The sequence below is a fragment of the Nerophis lumbriciformis genome, linkage group LG06, assembly GCF_033978685.3.
Source record: "Nerophis lumbriciformis linkage group LG06, RoL_Nlum_v2.1, whole genome shotgun sequence".
Lineage (NCBI taxonomy): Eukaryota > Metazoa > Chordata > Actinopteri > Syngnathiformes > Syngnathidae > Nerophis > Nerophis lumbriciformis.
Genome location: NC_084553.2, coordinates 43,175,951 through 43,188,685, shown reverse-complemented (window position 1 = coordinate 43,188,685; position 12,735 = coordinate 43,175,951). Strand labels below are relative to the sequence as shown.

Sequence of the window (12,735 nt, the reverse complement as noted above, 5' to 3'; positions counted from 1 at the left end):
CCATAAGTTCTAGCCATTAGTTAAACTAAAACCTAAAGTCAAAATTGAGATAGAAAATGTCACATTAACCTAAATTAAAAGGAGATTGCTTTAAAATATGCACACAGTAGATGTTGTCTTATCCACCCAAAATGTCAATATTAGCGTCACAGAAGTGACGAAAGCAGTCACATGTTCCAAAAGTGGTTTATGAACAATTCCATCCAATATGAAGGAGAGATGTACATCATAAACACAAAAACATGTCAGTCCAACTTTATTACGCAATAACTTGTGAATTCTCCATTATGTACTATCCAACATTAAGCCTGATGTTAGTTGACCCTAACACAGCAAAAAAAGGCATGAACTATCCCTCTCAACTCCTGACTTCACCTCTTGCCACCTGTCCCCCACCCTCCCCTCATCTACATGAATTCAAGTATCGAAAGTGCATTATTGCAATACTGTCCCGCTGCATATGCAAAACACTATAAAACTGCAAAAGTCCATCGTTGCATACAGCTCACAAAAAACAAACTTATCAAATATGCTCGTCCCCACCAGACCTCCATGTCTCAGACATGTGTGGTCTCCCATGCCCACCCTTTTCCCAAATAGAAAAAAGATGCAAATATCGACATTTTCAGTCCTATTAAAAATGTCAAGAAGAAAAAGAAAGTGCAATGCGCCACGTGGCTGTAAATGTAAGCAAGGCTCATCCATTCTGTCCTGCTGTGACCTGCATTGCTCCACAGTCCTCATCTTCTTCCAAGCTGCGTTTCCTGCTTCCTGTTCCCCCCAAAAAAAGCAGTCAGTTAACACTATTTTGAAAAACCAATTTAGGGATTGTGTACTAACCTGGCATGCCTGCTTGTAGAAAGGAGCGGCCCAGCTGCATGGGCGACGACATCTTAACGGTCAGTTTGGCGAGGTAGATCGCTTCATACTCCTAAAAACACAAACACAGATCACCATGTGAGCATCACTATCACACTGGCAGTCCTTCAAAGCAGTGGTCCCCAACCAGCGGTCTGCGGACCGATTGATACCGGGCCACACAAGAAATTTAAAAAAAATTAAATAAAATTTTTTTTTTTTTTAATTAAATCAACATAACCTCCCCCCCCCCTCAGTCCGTGGGACATATTTTCAAGCGTTGACTGGTCCGCAGCTACAAAAAGGTTGGGGACCACTGCTTCAAAGTGTACTTCACATCTCACCATGGGCCAAAAACTGCACTTTGCAGAATATTAACCAAATACTGCGTACGCCAGTCGGCAACCTTTCCCAGTCTACTGTGTTATAAAAAGTGTCCACTTAAGTCGGCGTGGACAAACATGGTCACAACATAACCGTCTCGTTACACAACAATTAAATGGTGATGTCCTGTTCAGTGCAAAATAAGCTTCAAAATAAAAGCATGACCGCATAAACCTGGATTCCACTCGTCTATTCCCTCTCGATTGTTAGCCACAGGAAAAAAAGATTTGATAATTTAATTTTAGTCTAGACCAGTGCTTCTTAATTACTGTATTTTCTGTTACGCCTCCCTATCTCGCCGCGACTATAAATAGTAGTATTTGTCTATAAAACTGTTATAAGTACACCTGGGCATAATATTGTATCCATCCATCCATCCATCCATCCATTTTCTACCGCTTATTCCCTTCCTTAACATTAAATAAAACAAAAAAGAAATTAGATCAATTTACAACTTTCTTAACATTGCTTTTTAATCTGAACAGAAAACACATTTTCCTGAAATACATTTTTTTTAACATTTGACCAACTTGAACCATTTGATACTGAAAAATAAAAATATACAAACAAACAATAAATTCAAACTGATTATACATTAACTAAAGAGCACGATATATAAAACACAGTAACCTACAAAACATAAAATTATAAAACACGTTTTTTTTTAATCAAAATGAGGTGATGATTAATGGCTACAATGGGCACGTTTTGTAGTCCACAGCTTTTCAAAGCGGGGTTTGAAGCGTGATACGGCATGAAACTGTTTGTGTTTAGGCAGACGACAAAATTACTGCAGCAGCTCTGTTGGCTAAAATATTTTTCATTTCATTTGTAGAAAGTAGTTCACGATTTACAACATAAGAAAACAAAATATAAATCTGATGAGCAGGTATTCAGCTGAATATATATATTTTTTTTTATTTATGTAGTACGTATTCATGTTACATGCATGCTCTTATTTAGTTCCATTTGTTCTCATATTTCATTTTACCAAAACAATAAGCTTTTATAACAAGCTGGTGGCTCTAATGGGCAGGCCAACGCCACCGCCCCCTAAAGCTCAATGCCCGAGTCACAGCTCTAACCATCCAATACTCCATTTGCTGCAATTATCATATGAAAACAAAATAATCCAGATTAAAAAATATGCACATAAGGAGGAGAACAATGTCATTAAACTACTGTAGGTTACAAACTCCTTAATTATCATTAATTCTCCATATGTATGTGGCCAAAGTCAAATGTTTTAGCAATGGTTGGTTTTAGTTTTGTCGACACTCAAGTCAGCCAGTCTGAGGGGAAAACTGTATTTTACAACCTGTCCCATTAAATAGAGCAACAACACTAGTCGTGCTTTGTATCCACTAATGTACAAAAGAACATCATTTGAAAAGACAAGACTTTTCTCTTTCAAAAACAAATTAGGTCCATGTTGGTCTGAAGTGAATTACCGTATGATATTGTTTGCTGTACATGATATATATTGCATGTGACTTGTCTATTTTATTCTATTATTATTTTTTGCTGTGTAAATTGTGCCTTTTTGGGGCAGGTGTCTTTACAAAACCTTACTTAGGGTGTCCTCAACCTGTCCTGCACATATTTCTGCTTTACATTGCATATTGTTATTTTTTCTCTTTCTGTGTGTGTGCAAATACAACAACACACACAGTATTTAACGCTAGTACCAATTCAAAGCTCACTTCTTAAAAGGTTTCATCTCACCTCAAGCTGATGCACAAATCCCACATTAGGGTTGATGCAGAATCTCCGCTCTTGGATGTGGCTGAAAGCATCCCTGGAGTGAACACAAAAGGTACACAACATAAACAGACAACTCTTATTATTTCACACTTGTGCTGCTTTTTTTTGGTCAAAATATGAGGACATTTATCAATGTTTGACAATGTCCAAGTCCTAATCTCAAACAGTGATTGTCCCCACACATTCAATACACCTGGGGCTGCACAATTTTCGCCATACGTGAAATACAGGACTTTTTTTGTGTGTAATTAGAAACTACAAATGACAACAGAGGGGCTGGAAGAGTTGCGGATATGGTCATGTTATTTGTAATGAAATAAATTAATCCAAAAGGCTTATATATAAATTTAATGACAAATCTTTGTCTTTTTGTTATTCATATCAACATTACATATTTACTCGTTGCTCATTTATTTTCTTTCTACAATGTACAACAGATTCATTAAAAAGCCATGTTACGCAAATGGCCCCAGGGACCACACTTTGAACACCACTCCTAACCAAGGAAGTGTTGCAGTTAAGGAAGTGAATAAAGGGGAACTGCACTTTTTATTTTGCCTATCATTCACAATCCCTATTAAAAGACAAGAAAACATATGCTTTTCTTATTTAATTGCATGCTAATTTGTAAAATATGGCAAGTACGAGGTGGCTAACAATGCAGCTAATGGGAGTACACTATTCCGCTATAAAACCCTCAAAACAAAACATCCAAAAAAAGCCAACAATACTCCATTGACATCTCGTGACTTGAATATTAACCAAGTATCACCGATAGTTATTAAAGGCACTAACACCGTCAAATTACTTTTAGCGGCGCCGTGATCACAGAGCGCTAACTAGTTTATGCCACTGCATCGCCTCTGAGCTGGTGAGTTAATTCTAGATAATAAATCATGCCTCTCACCTGAAGAGTAGAAGGTTGTGGCATTAAACAGAGAAGTGGGTCAACTTTGACATCCAATTTATACTCAGATGACGAGAAAGACACAAAAAGAGGCTTGTTTGCGGCACCTTTTTTTTTTTACCTGCATGAGGATTATGAATAATTCTTCATCGGCAAGATAGGAACATCCCATCAGTCGGCGTTACAGTGAGAGCAGACATCGTACAGTGAGTGGAAATTTATGTTCGTAGATTGTATTTATTCTTTAGCACAAAGCAATACTCGTGCATTAAGCTTGTGTTTCACTAAAGATTGATCAGTTTAAATTTGGTGTATTGAGAAATGGACTTATGATGCATACAGCCACAGTTCTGTTATAATTTGTTTAAAAGCTAGGGCAAACTAGAAGTGCTAAGTCCGCATCTGTGACGGGGCAAGCCATATAGCCATAAATGAATGAATGTATGGGAAATACTAGTGTGTAGGTGTGGGGAGCGTGATATGTCTGGTATAGTCTGAAAGCGCGAGATAGAGAGTGATTATAATTTAAAATGAATCTTGCGGCCCATGGTAGACCTGCAAAGTCTTCTGAGAAACAATGGAAAATACTATCACAATGTCAGTAATAAGTTGAGACAAATGCTAAATAAGTAAGTTTGTGTGTGTTTTAGTAAGTTGTGTATTTAAATAACTATGTATAAAAATAAGGTTAAACGATAGATAGGAGGAAGAGGGATGGAGAGAAACAACTAACCTGTATTTCATTCCAAATGTTTCCATTAGGTAGGCAATCACTAAGGCGGCACTGAAAGTGAAAAACAGTTTTTTTTATAGTCACGGCTTTAATTTAACTATCTATGCCCTTCAGTTGTACTTTTTGATCGTATTAATTTCTGAGAAATGTTTTCACGACAAACTTTCAAAGCCAATTTAAAAAACACCCTATATATGTAATAGCCGAAAACTCCTACAATGTTTGGTACACTGTAGCCTTCAAGGTCGTACCAATCAGTTCCTGGATGCTCGTTGGACTTTAAATCCAATTGTTCCTACAGAAAATAGTGTTGAAAAAAGTTGACCGCAATGGAGGGTCAAATGGGTCAGATTAAAAAAATATATTTTAATTAAAATTGAAAATACATACTTTATTAAATGTAAATTTAATTTAAAATTATAAACATTCAACTATTTATGTCACAATTTAATTTAAATTAGTACATTTTATCTTTTTACAATCTACCGTAATGATTTATTTCCCGATTGTATTATTAACTTCATTATTTATTTACATCACACACCTGTGTGGCAGTACTTTATGAATTTATTCTATTTGTCAAACTCACCCGTGAAAGTGAGTGAGTGGGGCTAACAGAAATCTGGTCCAATGATTGCTTAAGTCTGATGTCTGTAACTTTGGAAGTCTTCCAAAACATGGTGGCTGAGGAGGATATAGTCTTAATTTTCAGGAATTGGTGGTAGATATTTGCTACTTGCAGAGTATGTGGAAGCGGGACCTGCTGAGTGCTGACCCTTAGCATGAAGTAAATAGAGGAATTTATCAAAGTTATAGGAGTTATTTCCACTCTTTCAGACCAGTACTCCTCCGCTTCTCTGGTCGAAGTTCTGGGTTACCAATCAGGTGTTAGGTTCTGCCCACTGACTTTGATGGCACAATTTGACAGATAAAAAAAATTCACTAAGTGTCGCCAGGTTCATTAAATAAATAAATAGTAAAATAATAAAATCATGAAATTTATAATATTTAAATAGTTAAATATTTTAATACTTAAATATACTCTATATAATTTTACATTACATTAAAAATGACATTTAATTCCTATTTTAATTAATGACAAATTTAAGTAATTATTTAAAGATTTATTTAGGTCAGTCATTTGACCCTCCATACAACCACCGCTGACAAAGCCTAAATACAAATACCGTAGTGTTAAAGAAAACAAATGCATGACGCCGATTTTAGAGGCCTTGTTTTCTGCTAAATTTTGGTTGAATTTTTAGGAATCACTGTAGACAAACTCAAACAATATATCAGTGCATGCAGTTAATTTGTGTCCGTAATGTGAAGCAATATATTTTATTATATACCTTCTGGAGATCCCTGCATTACCATGAACCAGTACTTTCCCTAAAAGAGGACAAAATGTGTTGTAGGATAAAAACATTCAGTGCTGTGATAAGAGTATGCAACCTTACCCCCTGTTGCTAAACAGCTGTCAATAAATTCTTTAGTCTATTAGGGGGAAAAAAGTATCAGTTATTACAAGACAAATGCCATCTTTTATATTGAAGAAAAGCAACACATTTACAACTTACTGTTGGGAAAAATCTAATTATATTTTCCACTGGATTGTCTGCAATATCTAACACAAGGTATCTGCAAAGAGACATAACGTTCAGACAGGTAAGCACTGAGCAGTGATGAACATGCACAACCCTTATTTCAGCTTACGAATAATGTTACCTAAATGTATGAGGGAAATTAGGTTTGATAAAATTGGCTTCAATGTCTTGTCGGACACACACAATGTGCGTTATCCCCTCTCTCTCCAGAACCTGCACCTGTGACAAAACCACAAAACATGTGCATTAACACACGAAAAAAATGCAGTTGTTAACATAATATTAATAAATACCTTGCTTTTCATTGCAGCAGAGTAAGGACCTAAAAACAGTCCAGGCAATATTTCCTACAAAAAAAAAAGAGGAAAGAACAGCATTAATTTCGATAGCAGTTTTTAATTTAGTTGTCATTATAGGCTTGACGAAAATGTATTTTAGTTTTAGTGTAATTTTAGTCATGTACATTGATTTACCGGTACTCAAGTCAACAAAATACAACATTTTGTCAGCTGAAATTACAGTAAATTCAGTCTACTACAATACAAAGTATAAAAGATAAGGCCTCCTTAAAGTTTATTTGAACGCACCAATATTTTAGACTACCTGCAAAGTATTTGTTCAACACAAAAGTAGCATGATCTTATGGTCAGGAATTATGTCTAATGAATACAATAGTCAATGCTAAAAAGTATCTTTCAGGCACTTTTTAAATTTTTTATGTTACGTCTCTGGCAAAGCAACGGTAAGCGGTATAATTATAAACTGCGGTAAAATACTACGCGGTTAGTAACACCGTTTAATTTTTTAATTATGGAAAAAAGGTCATTTATTAATGCATTTTAGGTGACAATGCTCACTCGCTAGAAACTCAGCAGCAAAGGGGGCGCATGCACACTAGAGCTGTTTGGAGTGGCGGAAAACAACACAAGGACCTCGCTCTTGAGATGTTGCCCTCCTACCGAACGTTGTGACGTCACATTGGGAAGCAATCCGCCATTTTCTCAAACACCGAGTCAAATCAGCTCTGTTATTTTCCGTTTCTTCGACTGTTTTCCGTACCTTGGAGACATCATGCCTCGTCGGTGTGTTGTTGGAGGGTGTAACAACACGAACAGGGACGGATTCAAGTTGCACCAGTGGCCCAAAGATGCGAAAGTAGCAAGAAATTGGACGTTTGTTCCGCACACTTTACCGACGAAAGCTATGCTACGACAGAGATAGCAAGAATGTGTGGATATCCTGTGACACTCAAAGCAGATGCATTTCCAACGATAAAGTCAAAGAAATCTGCTGCCAGACCCCCATTGAATCTGCCGGAGTGTGTGAGCAATTCAGGGACAAAGGACCTCGGTAGCACGGCAAGCAATGGCGGCAGTTTGTTCCCGCAGACGAGCGAGCTAAACCCCCTGGATGTCTTGGCTCACACCGTCCCTTATGCCACCGAAGATGATCAAGAGAAGAATATCGACCCTAGCTTCCCTGGCCTGCGGACATCAACTCCAAAACCGGACAGATCAGCTTTCAGGAAAAGAGCGCGGATGAGGGTATGTCTACAGAATATATTAATTGATGAAAATTGGGCTGTCTGCACTCTCAAAGTGCATGTTGTTGCCAAATGTATTTCATATGCTGTAAACCTAGTTCATAGTTGTTAGTTTCCTTTAATACCAAACAAACACATACCAATCGTTGGTTAGAAGGCGATCGCCGAATTCGTCCTCGCTTTCTCCCGTGTCGCTGGCTGTCGTGTCGTTTTCGTCGGTTTCGCTTGCATACGGTTCAAACCGATATGGCTCAATAGCTTCAGTTTCTTCTTCAATTTCGTTTTCGCTACCTGCCTCCACACTACAACCATCCGTTTCAATACATGCGTAATCTGTTGAATCGCTTAAGCCGCTGAAATCCGAGTCTGAATCCGAGCTAATGTCGCTATAGCTTGCTGTTCTTTCCGCCATGTTTGTTTGTGTTGGCTTCACTATGTGACGTCACAGGAAAATGGACGGGTGTTTATAACGATGGTTAAAATCAGGCACTTTGAAGCTTTTTTTTAGGGATATTGTGTGATGGGTAAAATTTTGAAAAAAACTTCGAAAAATATACCGGTAATAAGCCACTGGGAACTGATTTTTAATGGTTTTAACCATTCTGAAATTGTGATAATGTTCCCCTTTAACTTGTAGCTAAATGCATGTTAATGACAGCTGCTACTTTACGTTACTTTTAAAAACAAATCCTAGCAAAAACACTGCAATGTGTTTTGTTTTTAGAAGAGCAACAATAGAGTTAGTGTGTCACTGTGTCTCAGTCAGATGAGTATAATTATAATCAGCATTTTATAAAAATAACAATACATTTGATTTTCCCTTATTTGCAGAGTGGGCGTACAGCGGGCAAGTTGGATGCCGCAGCTACAGTACACCATCATCACACATGCAATACCTGATGCCTTCCAGAAGCAGCTGCTTATGCTTCATCGTCAAAAATGGCAGAAGACCTCACTGAAACGCTGTCATATTTCATTGCCTAACTTTCAAATAGTTTAGAGGTGTGGAGGACTAGACCTCTTATATATCAACACTATTTTTCTATTCTTGGACAAAAAGTGCAGTTACATTACATCTTATGGCCATCATGTGCCATCTTGCACATTTATTTTTATGTATTTATGTTAGTCAGTTTCTGCCATATTACTTTGTTTATAATGTGTATGTTGCTTTCATATGTACATTTAATTTCCACTCAAGGTTAATGAAACAGTTATCTACAATAATGTTTCTTCTACAAAGTACATAATTTTGAATGTGTTATTTATTTTAAATAAAACTTAGTCAAAAGATTTCAGTATAAGTACTTTTGGAATTTTTTTTAACACATTTAAAAATACCGCGATAATGATAACCGTGATCATTTTGGTCACAATAACCGTGATAAGAAATGTTCATACCGTGACATCCCTAGTTTTGTCTAACGGAGTTCAGATGCATGCTTTCATCATAATTTGTCTATGAACGCAGGAGAACTGGAAGCTGCAAATACACATAGTTTTGACTTAGTTGTGTAGATGTCACAATTGACAGCTCGCCTGCTGATGGCATCATATAGAGTCAAAAATAAAATTTGTCCTCTTTACTTTATCCCAGATGTAGACATATTACAATGTGGAACATGTAAAATCTTTACATTATTGTTTTTGCGGTGAGAAATGTAACTTCCTCATCTCACAAGGTAAAGCATCTGATTGGACTCCAAAAGGCACATGATTTTGCAATGCATTGTGGGGGGCTGGGTAGCCATTGTTGCTGGACAAAGTTTTTGTTCACATGGCTGTACTCAACCAGCGGTATTGTGAGAGAGAAAGCAACAAATTGAACTAAAATAGATCAAATGAAAGAAAACAAATCTTGGGACTGTACCGAAACAAACTAGATTGGGTTCCAAATGCCTGCAACCTTAGAAAATAAGTAAAATTGGTGGAATTGATCCATATGAGCACTTCCAGATTTGAGCAAGCTGCCGAACGTGTCCTGTATCTCGGTCGTCAACAGAGTCAGTTTTAATACAGGCTAAACATTTCGGAATGCCAAGTCGATTAAGACTCTCAGACAAACCAACTTTGGGTGTGTGCAAGACCTCTGAATTTTACATCTGAAAATAGAAGACAGTCTTTCTTTCAGAAGTGTAAGTCAACAGGACTTGTCACTGTGTGGTGTCTCCTGGAGAAATGTGTTTGAAACTAAATCTACCTACTCAGTGGCCTAGTGGTTAGAGTGTCCGCCCTGAGATCGGTAGGTTGTGAGTTCAAACCCCGGCCGAGTCATACCAAAGACTATAAAAATGGGACCCATTACCTCCCTGCTTGGCACTCAGTATCAAGGGTTGGAATTGGGGGTTAAATCACCAAAAATGATTCCCGGGCGCGGCACCGCTGCTGCCCACTGCTCCCCTCACCTCCCAGGGGGTGAACAAGGGGATGGGTCAAATGCAGAGGACAAATTTCACCACACCTAGTGTTTGTGTGACTATCATTGGTACTTTAACTTTAACTTAAATATATTGCAAGTCTGAAATACACCGTGCATTAATGTGGGAAACATTTAAAGTCTTATTGATCTATGAATAGGGCTATTGCTTTTTCCCCAAACACTGATTTTTTTCTTAACCCGCAGCTAGCTGAGCTAAGCAGCTAACACTTACAGCCTACTAAATGATATGCTATGTGTGCAATAGAATAGCACAGGCTTTAATTCAAACTTACCAGTGTGAAAATGCCATGAACACACCAACATGTACCAGGTGATGACGTTAAAATCTCACAGCTGCTATCCAGGCTATTTATCGTCTTTTTATTAGCTCACTATTCCGACTTTCTTTTACATTGGAAAACAGACAAATTTTACCTTTTTTTTTCTGAAGCAATCATGACAACCTACGAGGCAGTTAATTATGTTGCACAATCGCACCATGTTTTGAACTTGTTGAAGAAAAGAACAATTTTAAAACAAGAGTCAAGAATGTTTTTATAGCAGCAGATATAAGTCCATATTGCATTAAAAACTAGATTTTGACCCACTTCATGGTGGAAGAACAATGAGCCCATATATCCTCTCACTGCCAAGTTAGCCAGGCTGGGGGGGAAAGAAAAGTTAATCTGAGGCTGAGTTGACTTGAAACTGTTTAATGTTGCACTTTTTATATGTAGAAGAAAAGTTTTGTCATTTTATTTAATCTGAGCAACAACTTGAGGCAGTTTAATGTTGATTAACGCTGACCCCGACTTAAACAAGTTAAAAAACTTATTGGGGTGTTACCATTTAGTGGTCAATTGTACGGAATATGTACTGTACTGTGCAGTCTACTAATAAAAGTCTCAATCAATCAATCAAAAAAAGTACTTTATATGTAGAAAGGTTTTGTTAAGAAACCATTCTGAGCCTTATCTTATTTAGTTTTTATTTTATATATGTTGACCACATTAACCCTGGCAATGGACCCTGTGTATATGTATGTTATGCCATTGTTTACAAATTTGGTAGATAAATAACTAAAAAAATTATATTTTGTTGTTTTCTTACTGTACCGAAAATGAACCGAACCGTGACCTCTAAACCGAGGTACGTACCGAACCGAACTTTTTGTGTACCGTTACACCCCTACCACTATGCACTGCGTTTCGCATCACACTTTTCAGCCCTATTGACTTTTCTTTGTAACTAGCTGCCGGCCCCCTCTTTCAGATGTGCGCTTTTAAAAAGCTGTGACTGGATATATCCCAAACCTGACCCAACACAAAAACTAAATTAAATATGATTGGATTTTTTTTCCGTCGTATTAGTCAAGGTGCATTATGTTACGATTCGTTATTTTTGTCAGGGAAAAATAGGTTCTTGACAGTAACTAAAAGGAAAATGACTACCGGTAGTTAACAAAATTAACACTGGTAGAGAAGAATACAGTCAACATTTCATGAAGTATGCAAATCTAGTTCTATACATACTGTACACATTGGACACTTCATTATTTATAGGAAACATAATGAAAAGTAACTTCCAGTGTGTGTTTAGTACCACTACAAACAATAATAAATATAATGTTAAAAGTTTATTGCAGATAATTAGATTGAGAACTAATAGTGTCTGGTGAATATATTTAACACGATATTAATACGTTATCGTTTATTTGTTCATGTAGTAAATGTATTAAATCATTCTGAGCTAAGGATTTAGCTATTTTTGTGCAACATTTAGAGTGTAAATATGTTTATATTTGATTCGTTATTTTTGTCAGGGAAAAATAGGTTGTTGACAATAACTAAGACAAAAATTATTAGTCAGCAAAATTAACGCTGGTAAGGAGAAGAACAATAGTCAACATTTCATGAAGTATGCAAATCTAGTCTTATACATACTGTACACATTGGACACCATTATTTATAGGAAACATAATGAAAAGTAACTTCCAGTATGTGTTTAGTACCACCACAAACAATAATAAATATACTGTTAAATGTATATAGTGGATCATTAGACTGAGAATGAATAGCGTCTGATGAATATATTGAACACGATATTAATACTTTGTTGTTTATTTGTTCATGCAGTAAATGTATTAAATCATTGTGAGCTAAGGATTTAGCTATTTTTGTGCAACATTTAAGAGTGTAAATATGTTTATATTTGATTTGTTATTTTTGTCAGGGAAAAATAGTTTGTTGACAATAACAGACAACAATTATTAGTCAGCGAAATTAACACTGGCAAAGAAGAATACAGTCAACATTTCATGAAGTATGCAAATCTAGTCTTATACATACTGTACACATTGGACACCATTATTTATAGGAAACATAATGAAAAGTAACTTCCAGTATGTGTTTAGTACCACCACAAACAATAATAAATATACTGTTAAATGTATATTGTGGATCATTAGACTGAGAATGAATAGCGTCTGATGAATATATTAAACACGATATTAATACTATG

General features: G+C 36.5%; 1 protein-coding gene across 2 annotated transcripts in view; it reads right to left on the bottom strand.

Annotated features, from left to right (window-relative positions):
• Positions 1-170: 170 nt before the first annotated feature.
• styx (serine/threonine/tyrosine interacting protein) overlaps positions 171-12,735 on the bottom strand; it is a 13,859-nt gene continuing 1,294 nt past the window's right edge. Inside the window, exons 3-11 of one of the 2 annotated variants that reach the window (XM_061964388.2) lie at positions 6,547-6,600; positions 6,375-6,472; positions 6,227-6,287; positions 6,107-6,143; positions 5,999-6,038; positions 4,647-4,697; positions 2,968-3,040; positions 841-931; positions 171-771 (exon numbers count right to left, since the gene is read on the bottom strand). In XM_061964388.2, the coding sequence (XP_061820372.1) occupies positions 698-771; positions 841-931; positions 2,968-3,040; positions 4,647-4,697; positions 5,999-6,038; positions 6,107-6,143; positions 6,227-6,287; positions 6,375-6,472; positions 6,547-6,600 (579 nt within the window). In that variant the 3' untranslated portion in view covers positions 171-697. The remainder of the gene's footprint in view (positions 772-840; positions 932-2,967; positions 3,041-4,646; positions 4,698-5,998; positions 6,039-6,106; positions 6,144-6,226; positions 6,288-6,374; positions 6,473-6,546; positions 6,601-12,735) is intronic. The other variant, XM_061964389.2, reaches the window with a different exon arrangement.